A 26267-nucleotide genomic window follows, 5' to 3' on the forward strand; every position below is an offset into this window, starting at 1 on the left:
GTCTATCTTGGAGAAAGTTCCATGTGCTGTTGAATAGAATGTGTATTCAGCAGTTGCTGCATGAAATGTTCTGTATGTATCTGTTAAGTTCACTTGTTCCAAGGCATAATTTAAATCCATTGTTTATTTGTTGACTCTCTGTCTTGATGACCTGTCTAGTGCTGTCAGTGCAGTATTGAAGTCCCCCACTATTATTGTGTTGCCGTCTATCTCATTTCTTAGGACTATTAGTAATTGTTTTATAAATTTGGGAGCTCCAGTGTTAGGTTCATGTATGTTTAGGATTGTGATATTTTCCTGTTGGACAAGGCCTTTACCATTATATAATGTCCTTTGTTGTCTCTTTTAAATGCTGTTGCTTTAAGGTTTATTTTGTCTGATATAAGAATAGCTACCTCTGCTTGCTTTTCGCATCCATTTGCATGAAATGCCTTTTTCCAACCCATTACATTATGTGAGTCCTTCTGTGTTAGGTGAGTCTCCTAAAGGCAGCAGATATTTGGTTGGTGAGTTCTTATCCATTCTGCAGTTGTGTGTCTTTTAAGTGGAGCATTTAGGCCATTTACATTCAGTGTTAGTATTGAAATGTGAGGTTTAGATTGAAGAGCATTCATCGTGCTCTTTGTTGCCTGTGTACTTAGTGTTTTTTTGTTTTGTTTTTGCTTTTTAACTTGTATTTTTGTTTTATAGGTCCTGTGTGATTTATGCTTTAGAGAAGTTCTGTTTTGATATGTTTCTAGGATTTGTTTCAAGATTTAGAGCTCTTTTTAGCAGTAGTGGTGACTACTCTCAACATTTGTTTGTCTGAAAAGGACTGTATCTTTCCTTCATTCATGATGTTTAGTTTTACTGGATACAAAATTATTGGCTGATAATTGTTTTGTTTGAGGAGGCTGAAGATAGGGCCCCAATCCCTCCTAGCTTGTAGGGTTTCTGCTGAGAAATCTGCTGTTAATCTAATAGGTTTTCCTTTATAGGTTACCTGGTGCTTCTGTCTCACAGCTCTTAAGATTCTTTCCTTCGTCTTTGACTATGTGCCTAGGCAAAGATCTTTTTGTGATGAATTTCCCAGGTATTCTTTGTGCTTCTTGTATTTGGATGTCTAGGTCTCTAGCAAGACCAGGGAAGTTTTCCTTGATTATTCCCCCAAATATGTCTTCCAAGGTTTTGGAATTCTCTTCTTCCTCTGGAACACCAATTGTTCTTAGGTTTGGTCATTTAACATAATCCCAGACTTCTTGGAGGCTTTGTTCATATTTCCTTATTCTTTTTTCTGTGTCTTGGTTGGATTGGGTTCATTAGAAGACCTTGTCTTTGAGCTCTGAATTTCTTTATTCTACTTGTTCAATTCTATTGTTAAGACTTTCTAGAGCATTTCACATTTCTAAAAGTATGTCCACAGTTTCCTGAATTTTTGATTGTTCCTTTTTTTTAAAGCTATCTACTTCCTTGAATATTTCTCTCTTTACTTCTTGTATCATTTTCTGGATTTCCTTGTATTGGGCTTCACCCTTCTCTGGTCCCTCCCTGATTAGCTTAATAACTAACATCCTGAATCATTTTTCAGGTAAATCATGGATTTCTTCTTGGTTTGGATCCATTGCTGGTGAACTAGTGTGATTTTTGGGGGGTGTTGAAGAGCCTTGTTTTGTCATATTACCAGGGTTGGTTTTCTGTTTTCTTCTTATTTGGGTAGGCTCCGTCAGAGGGAAGGTCTAGGGCCGAAGGCTGTTGTTCAGATTCTTTTGTCCCACGGGGTGTTCCCTTGATGTAGTTCTCTACCCCTTTTCCTATGGATGTGGCTTCCTGTGAGCTGAACTGCAGTGATTGTTGTCTCTCTTCTTGGTCTAGCCACCCAGTGAGTCTACCTGGCTCCAGGCTGGTTCTGGAAGTCGTCTGCACAGAGTCCTGTGATGTGAACCATCTATGGGTCTCTCAGCCATGGATACCAGTGTCTGTTCCCCTGGGGGACTGGGGGCAGGGACAGGTGCAGTGGACTCCATGGGGGGTCCTTAGCTTTGGTGGTTTGATGCTCTATTTTGGGGCTGGTTGGCCTCCTGCAAGGAGGTGGCACTTTCCAGAAAGTATCAGCTATAGTAGTGTGGAGAGGAGCCCTCAGTGTGTGGGGCCCTAGAACTCCCAAGATTATATGCCCTTTGTCTTCTGCTACCAGAGTGGATAGGGAAGGACCATCAGGTGGGGGTGGGGCTAGGCATGTCTGAGCTCTGACTCTCCTTGGGCAGGTCTTGCTATGGCTGCTGTGGGGGATGGGGGTGAGGTTCCCAGGTCACTGGAGCTGTGTACCTAGAAGGATTACCACTGCCTCTGCTGAGTCATGCTGGTTGTCAGGGAAGTCAGGGAAAGCTGGCAGTCACAGGCCTCACCCAGCTCCCATGCAAACCGAAGGTCTGGTTTAATTCCCACCGTGCTCTCCCCAGTAGCCCCCAGTCCATTTCTAGATGGAGAGCGATGGGGGCTTGAAAACCTGCCCCAGCTCCAGGCTACCCGCCTCCCAGCTGCAAAAGAAAAGGGCTTGATTCTTTCCCCACATGTGAAGTCTGCGCACCAGATTTGTGCCCTGCCCCAGGTTCTGGCCAGGAGGCTTCTCACCCTGTTCAAATTGTCACAAAGGTCAACTAGAGAATTCCTTCTCCCTGTAGAGTTTTACCCCCTGCTCCTCTGGTCACCCTCCTGTGGATCCCTGTGGTTCCAGGCAGGACTGGCCTGCTAGGGAGTCCAGCGAGCTCCCAGGGCCTTTCTGCTGCTTCCTCTACCCCTGTATTTCGCTCAGCTCTCCAAACTGACTCAGCTCCAGGTAAAGTTGGAAACTTCTCCCGCAAACAGATCTTTGGCTTCTCCAGTGGGTGTGTTTGTTCAGGAGCGGATGGTGTCCCTTTCCCACTTCCGCATCTGGGGCACTCACAGTTTTGGGGGTTCTCCTGGGTCCTGCAGGAGCAATCTGCTTCCTTCAGAGGGTCTGTGGGTCCTCTCGAGATGGCTGGTTTTCAATTCTTGTATTTTTGGTAGAGACAGGGTTTCACCATGTTGCCCAGGCTGGTCTCGCATTCCTAGGCTCAAGGGAACCGTCTGCCTCGGCCTCCCAAAGTGTTGGGATTACAGGCATGAGCCACCGTGCCCGGCGTGATGGTGTGCTTTTTAAAGACTTGAGCCCTTTCGCTTGATTGTCTCCCACATTAGTTCATTCACAGCCCACAAGAACCATTTCTTAGTTTCAATCCAAAGCAATCTCACTAGGAAACATTAAGTGTGGTAGGGATTTGGAGTGTGAGTACATAGGTGTGAGTCCCCGCAAAACAGCTATGTGGTCTTAGAATGGCCACTTACCTCTCTAAGCCTTAACTTTCCCTTCTGTAAAAGGGGAAATCACTCCTTTCGGGGTGATTTTGCGTTGCAGAAGCTCTGTGCAGTGCTAACAAACATTAGCTATTATTAGCTACTCTTTCATTGTCTTGTTCTGCCGCAGCTCCTCTCTGCCAGTGTGGCTTTTGGTTGGGATTCCCTGTCAAGAAATTACAAGAGGCCACTACACACTCCTTACCAAATTCTCTTTGCTGTGTGACCTGCTAGAAACTTAAGCCCTGAAGCCTCAATTATCCTTTTCTTATTTGCTTTGCACCCTTTTAAAAAAATAAAATGTATACAATATTGAATACTTCAGTACTCCAGAAATATAACTCATCTAGTAACTACACTTTTAAATATATAATAAATATACACAATACAAAATTTACCATTTTAATAATTTTTAAGCATACAGCTCAGTGGCACTAAGCAGATTCATGTTGTGCAACTATCACCGCCATCCATCTCCAGAACAGAACTTTTTCTATCTTCCCCAACTGAAACTCTATAAGCATTAAACAGTAACTCCCCCGTTCTCTCCTTCCCCTACTGCCTGACAGCTACCAGTCTACTTCCTGCTTTGGATTTGACTACGGTAGGTACCCCATATAAGAGGAATTATGCATATGATTGTATACCTTCTTCAGAGAAACATCTGTTCAAGTCCTCTGCCCAATAGGGTTCTTTATTTTTTGTTGAGTAATAGGAGCTCTTTACATATTATGGCTATTAATCCCTTATCAGATATATGATTTTCAAATATTTTTTCCCATTCCGCGGGTTGCCTTAGCAGCTATGTTTCTTGACTTTACACCTGTTTATTCAAACAAATAGTAACTATGTGCCTGCTATGTGAACGACATTGGGCTAATGACAGAGCAAAAAGGTACAGTTGACTTTCATACCCTCTCTGTCTGCATTTGACTTTGTCATGCTATCAGAACCATTCCCAATTGATTGGAAATTATTTTTTTAATGACTAGTTCTTTGAAGTCTTCTAAAAGGAATTTAGTTGGCCATTTCAGTTATCTCAAGTATCTGAAAAGTGAGATCTTAGATTGGGCAAAACTGGAGAGCAGTGAAACCTGAAACTAGAAGAGGTGGTCACTGTGCATACACTCACACACAACATCAGATTTCCAGCAAAGGCTTCCTGACATCTGCACGTGTGTGAAAGGAAATCCTCCTTCCACTGACACCAGTGCTCGCTGAGGGGAGATCATCTTTGGATGTTATGTTTTATTGCATGGTTTATTGTTCTAATCAGCTGATAAAGGCCATGAACCTTGACCCTGGGACAGCAGACCGTTGTGGGGGTCTTAACACCCTTTCCTGACCAATGAACAACGCAACCTGTTTTAACCAACCGTGGACATTCTGCCTTAGCTACAGTGCTTGTTTTCAATCCTATGCACAATCACTATAAATTAGAACTTTAAAACTCCTGATTTTTTTCTCCTTAACACTCTTCTCAGTAAATTTCTTCACTGGGGAGTGTTCCCTTGCCTGCTAAATTAATAGACTTGGCCTTTTATCTCCCTCTCTGGTGGTCTTTATTTCACATGACATGTGGCTGCAATCCTACTCCAAACTGCAACAAGTCAACACAGAATCCACGTACCATATGTTGTTCAACTACTCCAAGGCTTAGCGGAGATACTCTCACTTATCCATGCATTGCTGTAACTAATCCTGTTCCTGCAATCCTCAGAAAATTTAGACAAATGCCAGCCTGTTTCCAAACAAACATATCTTAATTTAGCTACCTAATATACAGATACTTGACCTCTCCAGAATGCTTTTCCTTCTAGAGTTCACGTTTCTTGAGACCACATGCACAAGACTTTATGTAATTGTTCAGCTGCATCTTGAATCTGCTTTGCAGCTGATGGTTGCTCACATACACACACGCACACGTATACACACACACACCCATAAGTATGCATTTGTCATTAAAGGCATTTGTCACTGCCTTTAATGTCCTGTTGAAGCCCAGTAATCAAAATTTTCAACATAGTGAATGAAATTTGCAGAATCACTGCTCAGCAGCAATAACATTATACACAGGAAATTAGTCCAATTACAATATCTTCTGAATGATGATCTCTGTTTCCTTGTTGCTTTAGCTAGTAGCAAATCACCCAGAGTGCCTCCTTACTGTCTATAGCATCAGTAAAAACAAACAAACAAAAAAAAACACCACTCAGGGTTTCTTCCTTCACAGAATGGAATAGGACAGATACACCACCAGGCACAGGTAGAGATCAGCTAGAGAAAATGAATCTGAAGCCAGGACCTCAAAAGGGAGCACTTGCCACCCATTCTTTAACAGTTCCCCATTTTCCTTCACCGACCCCCAGGTGGCAATCACACAAAGGAGGAAAACCCACTCCAAGCCACTGCTTCTTAGTTGCCCCGTAAGCCTGGCTTGGACAGATCCTGTGCTGGGAGCCTGGCTGATTTTATTACTGAATACAAGTTACACGTGTAAGGCACTAAATATCAGAAGAGTACAGTGTAGTAAGACAGTGATCTGGAGGTCCCTCCTGCCAATGGTGTGCGCTGCCCCTCGGGGTGAATTATGTACTGTGATGATGAACTAAACGTTCCCTTTGCAATTTCCTTGGGGATCAAAATGTATTCTGTTCTTCAGGGTTGAAAGGCAAGCCCTTTCTCACCAGCTCCACTTACTGGGTTTACCCTGATGTGTCTATTCCTCCTTCAGCGTTTGAGGCAGGTTCCCACCTAGACACAAAGAGGTAGCCATCCTTAGAGGAGAAGGAAGATTTTTTTTCTTCTTTCTTGATGTGGATGCTTACTTGAGGGAAGGAAGCTGAGCTTTAGGTTTTAGTGACCTGATTTCTTGTGTGTGTGTGTGAGATTCCTGATTTAGGTCAGGTGTGTTTTTGTTTTTGTTGTTGTTGTCATTTTATTTTCTTTAACTGTGTTTTTAAAAACATAAGGAGAACTTTTTTTTTTTTTTTTGAGATGGAGTCTCGCTCTGTCGCCCAGGCTGGAGTGCAGTGGCGGGATCTTGGCTCACTGCAAGCTCCGCCTCCTGGGTTCACGCCATTCTCCTGCCTCAGCCTCCCTAGAAGCTGGGACTACAAGCACCCGCCACCTCGCCCGGCTAATTTTTTGTATTTTTAGTAGAGACGGGGTTTCACCGTGGTCTCAATCTCCTGACCTTGTGATCCGCCCGCCTCGGCCTCCCAAAGTGCTGGGATTACAGGCGTGAAGGAGAACATTTTTATAGGAGAGATTAAATAGCAGTGTCATTCTTAGCATGATCTTCACTTTCTCTCTTCTCTTGTTTCCTTTCGATAGAGTTCCAGACATTTTAAAGACAACCGTGGCTAGAAACCTTTGTTTTCCTAATGATCTTGTTTCTCTTTACTATCAGTAAAAACCTCCTCCTTTGCCCTTTTGCATTGAATATTCTATTATTAAAAATTGAGATCTGGTCCAGAATCAGTCAAGGGGATGAATGCCTGGGTGAGAATTAGTGGAGGAACAACAGTAAAAGCCACTCAAGTGGCTCCCCCAGGGACTAAATCTGGAGTCAAGGTAGGGAAGCAAGATGAGAGCTTTGAAAGGAGTGAGATCCGGGGAATGGCTAAAGAAGTCAATGGCCTCTTGTCTTTTTATTTTCCTCTGCTCTTATTTGAGTACTTTCTGTGTTCTAAGTCTGTGGATTCAGCCCTCAAATGGTTGGCAGAAAGGTTCCTCATCAAGACAAGAATTCTGCTCTTTCTCCTTTGTTTCAAAGGCTCACTCTTAATCATGGCTCCTCCTCTATTACCAGGAATTTCACATCGCTGTCTCCCTGATATTTGGAATCTAAAGAAGGTGAGATATTTACAGTGAGTGAGACATCAGCCTCCAATTGTTTGTATTTGTAATGGTAATTACTCACACCAGTTTGTCAGCATTCACACCTGAATTATTCTGTTTGGTGATATGTCAATGTCTAGAGATAGCTGTGATCACACAAAATACAGTTTTTTTCTTGTGAAATCCTAACTTAGTCCATGGAAAATTTTTTTGAAAAAACACAACAGAAGATCCCGTCCATCTCCCTCCCACCCAAATCCCCCATATGTTAACTGGATGGGAATATTTTATTTGAGTGCAGTATCCGTAGGACATCCTCTCACCTTGACTTTAAACTGGCTCATTCAATAATGTGTGTTTCTCAAGGCCATATGGACCACTGTCTCAACAACCTCTATTTCCCACCCAATTTCCCAAATACTTCTCTTCCTTCTGATTTTTCCTTTTTTGTCATTCTCCTTTCTTCTTTCAACTGCAATGTATTTTTGATGTTCAACCACTGTTCAGGTTGTTTTGTTACCATTTGTCTTAGATGTTATCATTAAACATTACTGTTGACTCGTTTCCACTTTTTTATTTAAATTTTTTTACATTCATAAAGTCTTTTCATTTAGCTCATAGTCCTATTTAGTTCAAGACCTAGAGTTTCAAAGAAGAGTTTCAAAGATCACCCTCTCTTTCAGCAATATGTGAGCTCCTGAGAAAAAATGTGAAAGTAATTTATTTCCATACCAAACGTTATTTGAAACACCAAGGAATTCACCATTTAAGGAAGTCAGAGGTGAATTTCACAATATATTTTTTCTGTTCAACAAATTTTGATTTTTGCTAATTCTTTAAAGTGAGAGATAATCTATTTTATATCTTCTGTCTCTTTTATTTTTTTTGAGACAGAGTCTTGCTCTGTCGCCCACGCTGGAGTGCAGTGGCGTGATCTCAGCTCACTGCAAGCTCCGCCTCGTGGGTTCACTCCTGCCTCAGCCTCCCGAGTAGCTGGAACTACAGGTGCCCGCCACCACGCCCGGCTAATTTTTTGTATTTTTAGTAGAGACGGGGTTTCACTGCATTAGCCAGAATGGTCTCGATCTCCTGACCTTGTGATCCTCCCGCCTCAGCCTCCCAAAGTGTTGGGATTACAGGCGTGAGCCACCGTGCCCGGCCCTTCTCTCTTTTTTTTTAATTTACCCTTCTTAGATGGGGTTTTTCCTTCTCCCTACTGGGTCAGGGAGTGCCAGGTCTGCTCTACACTCAAGCAGCCACAAGTCACAGCATTTCAAATTCAACAAGCCCCAGGGAAATAGTTCAGGAAGCTGGGACGGGGACAGGATTCTGAAGCAAGGGACTGATGTTTGGCTCTGGCACTTGGAAATCAGCCTCACTGCTTTCAAGGCCCACCGTGGATGAGGTCCCCAGTCTACTGGTGGCTGGAATCTCCAGACTTCAAGTAGGACCACTTGACACCATAGGACATTTTAAAACTTGATCCTCCCCTCCAGTCAGCCTTTCCCCCTCCTGAGTTGGTGACCACTGAATGTTTTTGCATCTACTCTTGGGAGAAGATGCACACCCTCTCACACTCTTTTAAAAATTTATTTTAATTTTTTTTTTTTCTTTCTTTTTTTTTTTTTTAGAGATGGAGTCTTGCTCTGTTGCCCAGGCTGGAGTGCAGTGGTGTGGTCACAATTCACTGCAACTTTGACCTTCCAGGCTCAGGTGATCCTCCCACCTTGGCCTATCGCATATCTGGGACTACAGGCTTTTGCTACTCTTCTTTATTTTTGGTAGAGATGGGATTTCACTATGTTGCTCAGGCTGATCTCAAATTCCAAAACTCAAGTGATTCTCTCACTTTGGCCTCCCAAAGTGCTGGGACTATAGGTGTGTGAGCCACCGTGCCTGACCTCTCTCACATTTTTATCAAACTCCCTGCCCGAATGTTGCCACCATGGACCCATGATGTCCATGGCCATCTTCCCTCCACCTTCAGCTCTCTTCTCTCAGACACTTTCATGGCTGGATCCCTTACTTTATTCAGGCCCTAGCTCAAATGTCCTCTTCTTAGATAGGACTTCCTGACCACCAAATCTAAAAATAAAAGACCACCACCCTCGAGCTTCCATAACTGCTCAGAACACAATCAGCCATGCCTGAATCATGTATAGACACATCTACAAGAAACAATATCCAGATACCATACCAGACATCTTCACCTGGCTGTGTACATTAGACATAAACTGAATCCTCATAGCAGAGGGGAAAAAAAGCAGTCCACCTTTTACTATTTATGAAATAATAGGGAAATATAGACTTAGAAGTTTACAGAGATTTTATTAAGTAGATAAAAATAGATAAATGCCTGGGAAAAGGGGGTATCAATTAGTACAAATAGTCTGCAGAGCCATCCAGCAATACATATCAAAAATCTTTAAAACATTTATATTGCTCGACCTAGTGATCCTAATTCTAGAATTTGGAAATACAATCAAGATAATGTTAATCACAGCATTACTTATAATGATGAAAAGTAGAAGAGGCCAGGCACAGTGGATCATGCCTATAATTCTAGCACTTTGGAAGGCTGAGGTGGGAGGATCCCCTGAGCCCAGAAGTTCAAGATCAACCTGGCCAACATATTGAGACCCTGTCTCTATATAGAAAGAAGAGGAAGAAGAAGATAAAGAAGAAGAGGAAGAAGGAGGAGGAGGAGGAGAAGGAGGAAGAGGAGGAGAGAATATTATGCAGTCATTAAAATTTTAGAAAAACAACCCATATGTCTATTGACTGATGGGTGAATAGACAAAATGTAGTACAGACATACAATAGAGTAGTATTGAGCCCTAAAAAGGAATGAAATTCTGGCACATGCTACAACATGAGTTAATCTTGAATACATTGTGCTAAAGGAAATAAGCCAGACAGAAAAGGACAAATACTGTATGTTTCCACTTTTATAAGGTACCTAGACCAGTCAAATTCACAGACACAAAAAGTTGAACAGTGGTTGCCAGGAGCTGGGGAGGAAGAGGAAATGGGAAGTTATCAGGGTTTTGTCTTGTTTTGTTTTGAGATGGATTTTTTGCTCTTGTTGCCCATTCTGGAGTGCAATGGCGTGATCTTGGCTCACTGCAACCTCCACCTCCCGGGTTCAAGCAATTCTCTTGCCTCAGCCTCCCAAGTAATTGGGATTACAGGTGTGTGCCACGAGGTCTGGCTATCTTTGTATTTTTTTTAGTAGAGACGGGGTTTCACCATGTTGGTCAGGTGGCCTCGAACTCCTGACCTCAAGTGATCCATCTGCCTCCGCCTCCCAAAGTGCTGGGATTGCAGGTGTGAGCCACCGCGCCCAGCCAGAAGTTACTGTTTAATGGGTACAGAGTTTAATGTGTACAGTTTTTCATCTTTGGGAAGATGAAAAAGTTCTGCAGATGGATGGTGTCGATAGTTGCACAACAATGTGAATGTGCTTAATGCCACTGAACTATACACTTATAAACGATTAAAATTGTAAATCTTGTTATGTATATTTTACCATGGTAAAACATGCTTTAGAATCTTTAGTAACAGGAAATTGCTCAATATGGGAGACTTAGTATATAATGTTGTTCAGATTTTGTGTAAAATTCTTTGTAAGCTCATGTGTAGAAAAAAATACTGGAAAGGGATTTTAAACACAGAATGATAATAAACACACTCTTTAGGAAAGATTCTGAGTAATTTTCTCTTTCACACTTTTCTGTACTTTCCAAATCGTCTAAGTAAACATGCAATATTTTATAACTAGAAAATAAAATAAAATTTAAAAACCCACCACCGAAATCTCTATCCTCATTTCCTGCTTTATTGTTGCAGTAAATAAGCACTTCTTCCTACCTAAAAGTATATTGCTTATTTATCTGTTTCCTTGCCTATAGTCTGTTTCCCCAGTAACAATGCAAATTCCATGAGGGCAGAGGCTTTGTCTTATTCACTGCTTGATCTTTAATGCTTGAAGAGTTTCAGGCACTTTTTGGGTACTCCATAAACATTCGAGTGAAAGAGAAAGAATCAATGAATGAATGGGTGAATGAACAGAAAATTAGTCATCCTCAGTGTCTTGGTCCATTCCTGCTGCTAAAACAAAATACCCCAGACTGGATAATGTATAAATAATAGAAATGTATTTCTTACACTTCTTGAGGCTGAGAAGTCCAAGATCAAGGCACCAGTAGATCTGGTGTCTGATGAAGGCTCACAATGCTTCTTAGATGGGTGCTTCTTGCTGCATCCTCACGTGGTAGAAGGTGCAAACAGCTCCCTTGCACCTCTTTTATAAGATAACTAATCCCACTCATGAGGTCTCTGGCCAATGAATTAATCTCCTCCTAAAGGCCCTGCCTCTTAATACTTTCACACTGGGAATTAAGTTTCAATATATAAATGTTGAGGGGACATATTCAGACCATAGCTCTCAGGTTAGGACAGTGAGAATTCTTTTGTCCTGTGCCCACCTAGGGTATCAGCCCTCTTTCTCTCATCTGTAGCCTGCTCAGGATTGGAAGAAAAATTGTCTCAAGATTAAGAATCATCAAAATGGAGTAAACCCTGAAATACGTCCACCAACAGGCTAACAGTTTGGAAAGTAGTCTAGATACCATGTCATTTGAAGAGTAATTGAAGGTACTGAGAATGTGTAAGAGAAGATTTAAAGAGGAGAAGAAATGTAGCTGTTTGCAAATACTGGAAGTGTAGTCAGGTGGAACCATGAATTTATTCAATAAATATCCACTGAGCCCCTGCCATGTGCCAGTAACTGATGTAGGTACCAAGAGTACTAAACACAGGATTATATAATATGTTTGACTCCAGAGGAAATACCAAGGATAGGTTGAGAGAGGTTTGGAAAGGCAGATTTGAATGCATCATAAGGCAGAGAGTCCAAATCAGCATTTCCTAAGGCACATTTCACGGAACCCTTGGATGTACATTTCTTTTATATGAGAAAAGGATCCTAGGCCCAATACATTTAGAAAATCTTGAAGTAAGGCCATGAGCGGTGCCTCATGCCTTAATCCCAGAACTTTGGGATTCCAAGGCAGGTGGATCACCTGAGGTCAGGAGTTCAAGACCAGCCTGGTCAACATAGGGAAATCCCATCTCTACTAAAAATACAAAATTAGCTGGGCATGGTGGCATGCGCCTGTAGTCCCAGCTACTTGGGCACTACAGGAGAATTGCTTGAACCTAGGAGGCGGAGGTTGCAGTGAGCCGAGATTGCATCACTGTATTCTAGCCTGGGAGACAGAGCAAGACTCCATTTCAAAAAAAAAAAAAAAGAGAGAAGAAAAAGAAAATTTTGAGGGGTAGAGTTTTTTTCAACTACAGCAGCATAGGACTTCTCGGTCTTTTTTTTTTTTAAGAGTCAGGGTCTTGCTGTTACCCACACAGGAGTGTAGTGGCACAATCATATCTGACTGAAGCCTTGAACTCCTGGGCTCAAGTGATCCTCCAGCCTCAGCCTCCTGAGTAGCTGGGGCTACTGGCATATGCTAACGTGCCTGGCTATGTTCTTTTTACTTTTGTAGAGATGGAGCCTCACTATGTTGCCCCAGCTGGTCTTGAACTCCTGGTCTCAAGCAATCCTCCAACCTCGGCCTCCTGAGTTGCAGGAATTCCAAGCGTGAGCCACTGCGCCAGGCTCAGAGTCTTCAATATACTATGGTATACTGTAGTCTCCTAAAGAGTGATGTGGCTCCTTTCCCTAAATTTTTGGACCACAGGACACTTCTTTTTCTAGGCCTAGAATTTCATGAGATGAGCATTAGGGAGAGTTATTTTCTACATGACAACATTCACCTTCAGAACAGGAGGCCTGCAAGCACGGGTCTAATGTGGCATGCCCCTGAGACACACCTTGGCACCACATCCAATGGATGCCCAAGTCTTCGTTCTGAACCATTCAGATCGACCCAGTCCTCTTACCTCATCTCCCTCACCTCACATTTTTCCAGTTGCCAGTCTGCACTCACTCCTTCTTTCCATCCTTGCTTTGGGCTTAGCTTTAATGAACCATGCCATGTATTTCTGCTTCTGACTTGAGCTCCACATAACAAGGATTCTGATTTCTTCCCCTAAGTTCCCTGGGGTCACCCTGGGTAAAGCTTCCCCAGTTCCACTGTTCCATTTGGCTCACTGTACACAGAGCAGGGAGAACTAGACAAGGAATAAGCAGGTTCTCACGTCAGGAAGAGCTTGGGCAAAGCTTGGGCTTTCTCACGTTGAAAGTCTTACTTGGTTTGATTTTCTGCTACCTCCTTGACAGGTCTGATTCTGTAAACGCTTCCTGCCAGGCATAATTTTAAATACTCTTGGTACCTGGGAAACCAGCTATTTCTGTAGACTGTATCATTTTAATCGCCCTTACATGAAACACAGATGCACTGCCACACACTTGAGAAATCTTTCACACAATGAGATCAAGCCACTCATTGAAGGTCACTGGACGAAACTTCTATGCTCCAGTCACATGAATAAAAGTGTCTAATGACTTGGAAGGTTTGCATGAAATTCCCGTGGGAGAAATTATTGTGACTTTAAACCATACTCCTCAAAGCCCCTCCCATTTTTGGCTTCTTACCTTGTAACTTGGGTTCTCATTCCAAAATCCAGTGACCTCATTGATTGCAGCACTTCAATACAGCCCATGTACTAGAATAAGAAGAAAAAAAAGAAGAAGTAGGACAAAAATTCCAAGAAGCTGTCTCTTAGCTTCACAATGACTTTCGGGGAAGCAACTAAAATCAGCTTCTGCTATCAAGTTACATTTGTACCCTCCGCCTACCATTGATATTTCTGACTATTAATGGACACACACCTAAAGCTTCAATTCAATTACAAAACACCAGTTAAATCTGAACCATAATATAGATAACACAAGTAACAAAGACCAATATGGGTTCAGTGGTTAAGAGCATGGGCTCTGGGGCCAGATCATGTGACTTTGCATCCTGGCTCTGCTACTTCTTAGTTATGGAACCTCAGCAAGTTAACTTCTGAGCCTCACAGTCTTGTCACTGGTAAAGTGAGGATACAATAGGAATTGTTAGAAGAGTGAAATTATTTCCTACATGTAAATAAGCTTTTAGAACAACGCTTGGTACATAGAAAGGCCCAAATAGTAGAGGAAGCAAAAATAAAAGTGAGATAAAGAATACAGGAATGTCAAATCTAAGTGGATAGAACAAGCATATAAATGCATAGAATGCCAAACTTAGTAATATAAGATCTTATCATCCTTTGCAGCTGATTTAAATATTAAGGGGGTTCCTGAAAGGACAAAAGTCATATGCCGCATCAGTGATGAGTATGGTTAGCTTGAACACCATGTATTGCAAAAGGAATTGTGACTTATAAAGCTGAAAGATGGTTTATATTTAGTGTGGCAGCAGTGAGGATCCATGGCAGGCTGCTGGCAACAGCATGATGCGATTAGATCTGTGTTGGAGGAGGCTTAAGTCAGCGGCAGTATGAAGGTGGGTTAATGGTGAGGGAATAAGTTAGGATGATCCTGTGGCGAGGGAAGTAATGACAGCCCACACTGAAGAGGGATGGTGTCAATAGGAAAGAGGGGACAGATTCAAGTGACATCATGGAAACAGATACTACAGAACTCGGCAGTTGATTTGATACGGAGAATAAGAGAGAAGGATGAGTCAAGGATGACTCACTCAGACGTTTCCAGCCAGGGTAGCAGAGGGAACAGTGATGCCATCAACAGAAACAGGAAAGCCAGGAGAAGAGAAGATGATGAATTGGTTTGGGAGCCATTGACTTAAGGCACTGGTAGGGTATCCAGGAAATAACAGGCTGGCAACTGAAAATTGGATTCTGGAGTCCTGAGAGGATTCAGCCTAGGGACGTGGACTTAGTAGTCTTCTGTGTAGCTTTGCCAGGTGAGGCTGTGAGAGTCAATCCTCCCAGCAGAGCTTGGTTGATAAGGGAGAGTGCTTATTTGAGAATTGCCTTACAAATGTTACTAGAGCTAAGAGTTCCAATTGAAAGTGATCTGTTGGCTCCTTGGAAATGATATGCTTCCTGTTTAGCTTTCCTTTGGAGGCTTTCCAGCCTCTCTATGCTTGTGAATGGCAAAAGCACTGTCAAAAGATGTCAGGAGCTGGTGGGGAGGGGGAACCTGCCCAGACACTTCTTGTATAATAGTATTTCTTTTTCTTTTTCTTTTTTTTTTTTTGTTTGAGGTGGAGTCTCACTCTGTCACCCAGGCTGGAGTACAGTGGCACGATCTTGGCTCACTGCAACCTCTGCCTCCCAAATTCAAGCAATTCTCCTGCCTCAGTCTTTTGAGTAGCTGGGATTACAGGCACATACCACTGCACCTGGCTAATTTTTGTATTTTTAGTAGAGACAGGGTTTCACCATGTTGGCCAGGCTGGTCTTGAACTCCTGACCTCAAGCGATCTGCCCACCTCGGCCTCCCAAAGTGCTGGGATTATAGGCATGAGCCACCACGTCCTGCTGTATAATAGTATTTCTGAGCAGATTGTGCAGATAGAACTCCTCAATGCACCAAGTGCTGCCTGGAGCCTGATGCTGGGAAGAGACTCCTGTTAGTCACACTCAGTTACACTCCTCTTGGAATCTCTACTACTGATACAAGAAACATTTTGGATATTTTACTCTGTCCCCATCACTCTTAACTTCCCAAGCCTTGGGTACCTTAAGAAAGTGGTGTCTAGAGATTTCTCTTCAACCATAAGGGTTATTAGGAGAAGAAAGCTAGATATAGGAAGTAGGTTAGAAAGCCCATCTCAGAACTGTCAAGAAAGGAGATTCCAAGCATCCAAGCTTCACGTCCCGGTGGTGTGAAAAGATTGTCCATATGTCTTCACTGACTGCTCTGGCTTTTGGTGCCTTCCAAAGCCCTCTTCCGCCCCAGAGCCTAGGTCTTGCTTCCCTATTTCCTGCACTCCTGGCCCTGGAAAGAGTGGACTCCCCACATAGGCTGGGGAGCAGGCCTGGATCCCCTCCAATACCTCCAGGAGGCCCTGTTGGTGAAGAGGTGGGTATCGCCTTTCCCTTTAGCTGTAAATCACCGACTGAAGACAAGGTGATACCAACTGGCCTATCAGTGCACACTTTTTGAAAAAGTGACCAAGCACCTACATTTTTCACACTCTGCCACAGGGTTTCTTCAAAACAGATTGATCAGATCATGTTCCTCCACCAGGTGAAACTCCTGGCATCTATGATCAAAACAAGCTCGTTACTATAAACCTCTAAACCCTGGAGTTCCTGGCCCCGTCTCATCCCTTCAGCTTCATCAGTGTCACTGTCCCCTTGCACACTTTGCTGCCATATTGGCCTCCTTTCTACTCCTCAAATACACCCCAGCTCTTCCCTGCACCTGACATTCCCTCCGCCTGGCTCTCCTACACTGTTCTGCAGGACAGATCCCTTCTCATCTTTCAGTTTTCAGTTCAAATGGCACACCTCAGAGGCCCCCTCTTGCCACCCTTCATCTCAGCCCCTATTCATCACTGATTGACTATTGGTTTACTTGTTAATTTGCTTGTCTAGGACCTCTTTTTATTCCCTTGGCTATAACCACCGTAAGAGTAAAGATCACAATCACCGCCGTATTCCCTGCAACAGTGCCTAGGATCTGGTGGGCACTCAATAAACACATGCTGAAAGAATGAATGAAGCATCTTTTCTTCAATTCTATTGTACCTTTACAATGAGCGGGGGCTGGGGAGAGCCGAGGGACTGAGGGAGGTAAAGGCTTGGCTGGTCTCTCCACTCAGGAGTATAGGAGCACCAAGGACTCAGCCTCAGGTGCGACAGGCCAGAACAATGTCTTTGCAAGGTTTCTAGATTTCTCAGCAATGTACTTCATATTTGTTATTTTTGTTGTTCTTCATTTTGGAGTGGCAACACACAATCTAGACCGAGGAGGTTTTGTAGTGAAGTGGGAAGCTGGCAAGAATGTGCCCTACTTCTCAGGCGGGCTATAAGCCGTGGGTGGGAACAGCCCTGGATGATAGAGTTGACAGTGGGAACTTTAAAAAGAAAGGAGAGTAGGTTGCACGTCTGAACAGGAGCGGGACAAAGGGACAAAAAGAAACAACTGGAACAAGGACACTCAAGGCTGATCAAGTTTGAGACCCACGTGAGGACAGTGTCAAAGTGAAGGCTATTCTCAGCCCAGTTATTAGGTAAGTTGCCATTCATTTTGGTTATCAGTGAGGAGAGGAATTTTTAGTGTCTTGGGGGTGAGAGGAACCCCTTCAAGGTTTCGTTCTTAATCACATTTCACGGCTATAACGACCTTATCTGCTTTGGACTAAGGCAAGCCCAAGCATTGCTTCAGGATCCCCTTCCCTTCGTGTGAATCTCTGTTTTGATTCATACACTTGTCTGTCAGCTATGGCACGGGTGACTTCAGCAAGCCTCAGTATGATACAATGGAAGTTTCTGGAAAAACATGAGTCATGGCCTGAGATGATTGACAATGAGGATAAGTCCCCTTCCACTGTGGGCATGTGTCGAGAAAACCACAACTAATTTTTGCCACAATTACCCCAAAGACAAGAATGGAGTGGGTCTTCCCATTGACTCACACAATCCATTTCACTTAAAAACCACCGCTATGAGAAAGCGGGGAGGGGGCGGTGCATAAAAATACTCTGTCCACTTCTTTCTTTGGGTGTTTGATGACTGCATAAGCGGATAGTGGCTGAAGATCAAGGCCCGAGAGAGGAGAATTTTAGTTTGTTAGCTATAAACTGGAGATGACAATACTTCTCATTCATGTATTAAATGCGGATCTGCATAAGACATGGTCCCTGTTCTTAAGAAACCTGGCCCCATTCAGATAGGACAACCATGAAAAGAGATGACTTATCTTTCCTTTTTATGAGGTTAGTCATTGTTGCTAACTTTATTTAAGAGATGAGGAAATTGAAGCCTATTAAAGAAAAGTGCCTGGCTCAGTTTCATTTATTCACTGGTACTGAATTAGGGTTTATTCTAGAGTCTGCAGTCCATTGCTAGGACCCTGTATAACAGAAAAAGTGAAAAGAGGAGTTATCCTGCTGGCTGCCACTACCCTCCCTTTGGTCTACCCAGGAACACAGTGACACAGTGTTGAGACGGGGGGACCACAATGGTAACAGCAGATGTGAATCCAAATTGCTCTGGGAACTGCAGGAGGTGAGACAGAGGACACTCCCTAATTCCCTACCCTGTGGTGAGGAGAGGACACTGAAGACCTTTATTTGGAGCCATACAGGAACGGTGGGAACGCAGCGGTGCTCAGACAACCTGCCCATTCAGCCCCTGGCATGGGTTTACCTAACTCCCAGCTGGCTTCTTCCCTTTATGCCCCAAGGCAGTCATAATATTTTTGTACTGTCTAAGCTTCAACCACTTGCTCCCAGGGAGAGGTGAACAGCCTATTTATGGCCATGTGTATCTTGGGCTTTGCTCTCCGGAGAAGAAATTACTGGGGTTTTCAGAGAAAAGGAATGATAGTTACTTATGGGAAGTCTCATCCTAACTCTCTTACAGAATGATGACGGCAAGCACATTACCTAAAGAAAAAAAAGATACATATTCTTATACTCTTAGAAAGAAGGTCTGCAGGATAATAAGAAACTAACAGTGGTTGCTTTTGGAAATGGGAGAGAGGCAGATTTTTACTTTTTACTTTATACTTTTGTACTATTTATACAAATAAGTATAAACATACTTATTTTTGAAATAAGTATGTAGTATTAGTTTAGATTTGAAAAATAAAATAAGCAAAGCTCACGACTTTGCCAAAAAGAACCACAGTTTTATTAAGTAGGGTGAAATCCCTTTTTATACGTGGTTTATTCCCTTTCTCAGAATATACCTGCCTCTTAGCTAGGAGTACGGGAGAATATTGTTCAAGAGAAGTTTAAGGCACAGGCCCTGCACTTGATAAGTTCATAATAAGAGTGCTAAGACAAGGAAGAAAATTACTTCAGCTACTTGAGAGGCTGAGGCAGGAGGATCACTTGAGCCCAGGAGTTTGAGGCTGCAGTCAGCTAAGATCGTGCCATTGCACTCCAGCCTGGGGGACAGAGCGAGACCCTGTCTCTAAATAAAAATAAATAGTTAACGAATTAAAAACAAACACTGAAGAACAGTATATAATCAACTGTGATATAAGGAGGGTCTGATCTTCATGCAATAAATGTTCAACAATGGTAGAGGCCACCAAAATGGCAGGAAAACACAGCAGGATATTTCTGCCACCTTTAAATAATTTTTAGTCTTTCCCATTCTTTAAAAAAATGGGAGAGTAAGAAACGGGGACATTCCCTTCATAACCTGGAAATATTGTCTCTACTTCCTTCCTTTCACTCATGCCTCAACTCACAATAGTAAAGTTTCTGACCTCAACACTCTAGTGAAATTGCCTGAGCAAACCAACTGCTTCCTCAAAGTTCCTTTAGTGAACGGTTTTTGTTTTCCTACTCATCTATCGGGGTCACCTACCGCTGTTGACCTCTACTCAACCCCTTCATTTTCCTCTGAACCTTTCTTCTTTAGCTTTCCTGAGAACATTTTCTCCAATTCCTCATCTTTCTTCTCTGACTATTCCTTCTCAGTCTCCTTTGCTAGTTTCTTATTTTTTAAAAAACAATGGTTCCTTCTCTCCCTATCCCAGTGGTTCTCAACCCTGATTGCATATTAGAATCACTTGGGAAGTATTAAAATTCTGATTCCTAGGTTCTACTCTAGTCTAATAAAATCAGTCTCTAGCACGTATACTTGTTTGCTTTCAATTACTACCTCATGCTCATGCCACACACATTTTTAGCCCAGGTTTTCTCCCAACTTCAGATGTGTATCAGCATGTGAATATTCTAATTGCATCTCAAATTCAGTGCATTCAAATTATTCCTCTACTTACATTTCTGATCTAAACCAATAGTATCACTATCCACCTAATTACATAAACCAGAAAAGTCAACTCTTTTTTTTTTCAAATCCATCAACCAATCAAGAGGCAAGCTCAATCCTTTCAATCTCCCTATCATTGTCATAACTTCCCTGTCTTCTTCCCTGAACCCTGCACACTACCCCCAACATTTACTATCCAAGTTTAGGCACATTCTGTTTCTCAATTGCAATACTGGGGTCTCACATTTATATTCATGGGCAAAGCATATGAATTCAACTGCATCCACTTGGCAGGCAGAAAGTGAGAGATTAGTCCCTTTGTTCATCTCCTCAGTCTTTCAACCCTACTTGCCAGAGAGTAGGGTAACTATCTGCCCCAGAGAAAGAGTATCTGAATTTATAGAGAGTTAAATAATGTCTTGTGTTTCTTTTTGCAATAATAAATGTCTTGTTTCTGTTTGCATTTTTGGAGACATACTCTGCCCCAGAGAAAGAGTATCTCTCCATAAATGCAAACAGAAACACAAGACATTGATTCTGACAATTGATCGTCCAGATGCGCGGGTGTTGGAGATTTCAAGGATGATCCAGTGTATTCTTTATTCTGAGTTTTATTCTACTGTTGACTTTAGAATATGGCCCTCCCTAAGATGGGGTTTCTGGTGTCCCACCTTTTGAATCTCTTTCCCAGTGCAGCCAGCACGTTACTAAAACACATATATGGCATGTTATCATTCCATCCTATCCCCCAATCATTCTCACTTAAAACACTCCCAAGACTCCCATCCTCAAAGCAGAGCTTCCCAAACTTCAGAGAACTTCAGAATCACCAGGGAAACTTACAAATCAGATTTTAAAAATAAAATTCCCAGGCCCTGAGAGATTCTTCTTCAGTAAGACTGTGAAACTGCATTTTAATAAGCACTCAGGTCCTTCTATTACAGGTTGTCCAGGAATCACACTTTGGAGAAAACACCAGTCTTCAGGAAAAGAGCCAGCTTTCTTAGAATGATGTACAGGGCCTCTCATGATTTGGTTCCTGCTGAACTCTTTATCCTTTTCCTCCCCGCTTTTGCCCTCTCATTTTACACTCTAGTCATTTGCCTGAACTCACCATGCTTCAAAATTCAGAACAACCCCTTCCTTTACTCCTTCCTCTTGAAATGTCCTTCTTATCCATGTCCATCTGATTAATACCTGCTAATTATTCACAAAGAAATGCAAAAGTTACTTCTTTTATGATATCTCTCCTCTTCTTCCCCATCTCTACCTGCAGCCTTGACCCTCTTTGGGCCCTCTTCTATAATCTGTATGAACTTCTAGCAGACCTTTAATAAAACTTACATTGCTAATATGGAACTACTTCTTCATCAATGTGTCTGTATCTCTTTTATAGCAGAAACGGTGTCTGTTTCTTCTTTATATCCTCTGTGTAAAGCCTGGATCAACAATATTCTTGAGATGAGAAAGTAAGATACAGCTTGAGGTAACTTTTAAGAAAGAATGGGATATATATATAAAAACAATCACATTAAGGATTTAGATAATATTAACTGCTCTTTCATATTGAATCTCTTCTAACTTAGATTTCCCAAAAGAACAATCATAAAGGCCAAAAACTCAATGCTTAATAATAAAGATATTAATGAGTAAAGTAAACTAGATATAAGAAAGTAGCTAGATTAGGAGAAAGTTGGAACCATATGGCCTACAAAAAGAACAAGGCCCAAACCAATCATTCCAGTCCCTCGTTACCGTTTGGGAAACCAGACCCTATGATTTTTCAAAGAAGTTCAGAAATCAGACTTTATTTGTAAGTTTTCCTAATTTTTAATTCCAGCAAGTCACAATGAACAATCCAAAATGAAATTTAGAAAATAATTTCATTTGCAATATGTGATCAAAAAGAATAAAATACTTATGAATAAATTTGATAGGATAAACTTACACTTTGAAAACTGAAAAACATTGCTGAAGGAAATTTAAGAAAAGTGAAATAAATGGAAAAAACATTCCATGTTTATGGATCAGAAGACTTAATAACGTTAAGATAGTAATACTCTTAAAAGCTGATCTAAAACTTCAACACAATCCTTATCAAAATCTCAGATGGCTTCTTTGTAGAAACTAACAAACTGATCCTAAAATTCATGTGTAACTTCAAATTCATGTGTAATTTCCTAAAATTTCATGTGTAATTTCCAAACAATCTGCACAATCTTGAAAAAGAACAAAGTTAGAGAACCCACATGTCTCAATTTCAAAACTTACTGCTCAGCTACACAATCAGGATAATATGGTACTAGCATAACGATAGACATACAGATTAGTAAAACAGAACTGAGTCCAAAAGTAAACCCCTGCATTCACTGTCAATTGAATTTTGATAAAGGTGACAAAATAATTCAATGGAAAAATGACATTGTTTTCACCAAAAGGCACCAGAGCAATTGTATATAAAAGTTGGACCTCTATCTCATACGATAAGCAAAACATAAACTCAGAATGGTCACAAGACCTAAACATAAGAGCTAAAACTGTAAAACTCTTTAAAGAAAACAGGCATAATCACAAGACCTCAGAATAGGCAATGGTTTCTTAGATATGACACCAAAAGCACCAACAACCAAAGGAAAGAAATATATAGGTTGGACTTCAGAAAAATTAAATTATTTTGTGCTTCCAATGACACTAAGAAGAAAGTGAAAAAACCACTCAGAGAATGGGAGAAAATATTTGCAAATGATATATCTGCTAAGAAACTTGCATCTAAAATATATCTTAAAAAACTCTTATAGCCCAATGATAAAAAGACAACTCAATTTTAAAATGGGCAAAAGATCTGAACAGACATTTCTTCAAGAAATATATACAAATAGACAATAAGCACATGAAAAGATGTTCAATATAATTTACCATTGGGAAACGCAAATCAAAGCCACAATGAGGTACAACTTCACACCCTCTGGAATGGCTGTAATTTAAAATACAATCCAGCAAACTGAAAATAAATGTTGGTGAAGATGTGGAGAAATTGGAACCATCATACATTGCTGGTGGGAATGTAAAATGGTAATGCCACTAGGGGAAACAGCTTGGCAATTCCTCAAACAGTTAAACATAGAATTACCCGTATGACCCAGCAATTCCACTTCTAGAAATATACCCAATAAAATGGAAAGCATATGTCCACACAAAAACTTGCACTTAAATGTTTACAGCAGCATTATTCATAATAGCCATAAAGTAGAAATAACCCAAATGTCCATCAGCTGATGAATGGACAAATAAAAGGTGGTATATCATGCAATGGAATAGTATTTGGCAATAAAAAGCAATGAAGTATTGATACATGCTACAGCATGAATGAACTTTGAAAATATTAATTCTAAGTGAAAAAGTATAATCATAAAAGACTGATTTTATTTTATTTATGTGAAATGTCCAGAATAGACAAATTTGTAGAGCTAGAAGGTAGGGCTATGTGGTTTTTAGGGAATAGAGTGTGACCTCTAACAGGTACAGCATTTCTTTGGGGGTTGATAAAAATGTTCTATAATTGGTGATAGTTGCATAACTCTGTGAATATACTAAAAAAAAACCATTGAATTGTATACTTTAAATGGGTGAATTATATGGTATGTGAATTACATCTCAATAAAGCAATTACCAAGAAGTAATAACAACAGAAAGAATCCAAATAAGCAATATCTGCAGGCAGTGTGTAATCCTTGATATAAACTATTCAGGAAATATGTAAGAATGGATGAATAATGGATAAATGAATGAGGCATCAGCAGTTACTACAGTTGTTTGAAATATTCTCCAGCCTTGAGGTAGAGTGTATTGCTCTTCCTTTGGGCTCCCAGAGCATCTCGGTCACACCACTAGGTTGCAGTCACCCAGTGGTGCTGCAATTTATCTGTTCCAATGTCTATGCCTCCTGCTGGACTATGGGCTTCTCAAGGGCAGGGAGTGAGTCTTAGTCATCATTATGCCCAGCACCTCTTACAGTGCAATTAAATGATTTATTTGAATGAACTAGCCAAGAAATGATGTTCAGGAAGTCTCAAAATAACCTGCATCCTAACTGGACCATCTGTAATGTGTTCCTTCTTAAAGGGGTATATTGTCAATTAAAATAATCCTGAAGTTAAGCTGGCCAAAGCCCTCTTTGTGCCGGGTTTGAGCTGGAATGGGGGTCATGTAAGAAGGGAATGGAAAATCCTTCCCCTTTTAGTGTAACAACAATCAAATGAAAACCTGGGCAGGGTTTTGAAGCAGTGGGGTTAGGGGATCTCCTGCCCTGGAATAGGGAAGCAAGTTGAGAGAGAGCTCAGTGAGATGGACAGAGAGATGGGCTGCTTGGAACACATCTTTAAGAAATAGGTGCAAGTGGTCTTGGCAAAGACTGACTTTTCTTAGGAAAAATCTTACAACACCTTTGAATGCTGTAATAATACCATTACATAAATATATATATATATAATCTATAGCATCAAGGAGCATAGAGCTGCTAACACTTTCCCCTTCTCCACTATTCTCTTATATTTGCTTTTCTACAGAGCACTTACTGCTGAAATTATTATGTATTTTTTGGCTTGCTATCTGTCTCCCCCACTAGAAGATCAGTAACAAAGAACAGGGAGTATTGTATCCCCAACACCTAGAACATAGTAGACCCTCCAAATATATTTTGATTGATTGAATTGAATGTGTATTTTTAAAATATAAACATCTATTTTTGCTGAAAGCTCCTCCTTCTGCTCCAGGTTTAAAGCCTGAAAATGTGGATTTGTTCAGTCATTCCTATTGCAGACTCAGCAACCAGGAAATTTCAACCCTGTAAGTCATTAGTCATTACAATGATGGAACCTTCTAACAGTAAGTTGGGAGTTCTGTTTGCTCTTACGAAAGGAAGATCTCCCTTCTCCAGGTTCCTGCCCAAGTCAAAAGGCAGGGTTGTGAAGTGAGCAAGGCCTTTCACTTGGCCCAATCCCTCTCCTTCGATGTCTTTCCCTGCTAAGTGGACTCCACCCCAGCAGATGGAGAGAGTCTCCATTGTCTCCATCCCCAAGATTCTATTCCCAGTCCCCCTAAAGTAAGCTGAACCAAGATTGTGCCTGCTTCCCCTTTGCCTTCTGCCATGATTGTAAGTTTCCTGAGACCTCCCCAGCCATGGCTCCTGTACAGCCTGCAGAATTGTAAGTCAATTAAACCCCATTTACAAATGACCCAGTCTTGGGTAGTTCTTTATTACAATGTGAGAACAGACTAATACACTGGGAAATGAGCTGGCTACAATTGTCCAAATAAATCTTTCAATTTCTCTGAAAATAGTACTGGTCATCTGTGGGCAAGGAAAGTATGACAACCATCTGCATCCCATGAGGCAGCTATGCGCTGTCTCATTCCAAAAGTCCTACTCCCATTGAAAATTCCTTACACAGGGGAATTTCTTTAAACTAAGAGAGGTTTCATCTCTGCCTACAGACTTGAGCACAGACAAAGTCACCCAGCTGGAGGTCATCCCTGTGGCAAAAACTATACTGATAGCATTTGAGAGCTATGATTTCTCCTTGGAATAACTTTGCACCAATGTGTTGGGAGCCACAAATGGCTCTTTCTGCTGCTGGGCATGGCCAGAAAAGTTGTGCTGTGTGATTGATTGTGTGCCTCTGCACAAATAGAGATGTGTATTCTGTTTAGTCTCAAGAGTATTATATCATTTGATCCTCATAATGAAACTGTGATGAGACCTGAATAGGTAGGTGATCTCCTTTTATATTTATTTTTATTTTTGTAAGATGGGGTCTCATTATGTTGCCCAGGTGATCTCAAACTCCTCACTTCAAGTGATCCTCTCACCTTGGCCTCCCCAAAACCTGGGATTACAGGTCTGAGCCACCACACCTGGCCCTGATGCCTTTTTACAGGTGTAAAAACTGATTCTCAGAGGTTCAATGCTGTGCTCAAGAGCCACAGGGCTGATTAATGGAGAAGAACCCAGATCTTTTGATGTTTAAAGCTGCTGTTCCATGTCATCTCTCTCACCTAAAGAAGTTTACCATCTAGGGGATACTCATACCCTGCATATATTATATATGGAAGATAGTACTCCATCACACACACACATTGATAGA

The 26267-nt window shown here is 41.6% G+C and overlaps 1 protein-coding gene across 1 annotated transcript in view; it reads right to left on the bottom strand.

The window, feature by feature from the left end:
- The window catches only part of LOC116272720 (SHC-transforming protein 4-like), a 100200-nt gene that overhangs the window by 45104 nt on the left and 28829 nt on the right, over positions 1-26267 (bottom strand). Inside the window, exon 2 of the mRNA XM_031661492.1 lies at positions 13811-13881. Within this exon, the coding sequence (XP_031517352.1) occupies positions 13811-13881 (71 nt within the window). The remainder of the gene's footprint in view (positions 1-13810; positions 13882-26267) is intronic.

Source organism: Papio anubis, unplaced genomic scaffold, assembly GCF_008728515.1.
Source record: "Papio anubis isolate 15944 unplaced genomic scaffold, Panubis1.0 scaffold174, whole genome shotgun sequence".
In the NCBI taxonomy this organism is placed as follows: domain Eukaryota; kingdom Metazoa; phylum Chordata; class Mammalia; order Primates; family Cercopithecidae; genus Papio; species Papio anubis.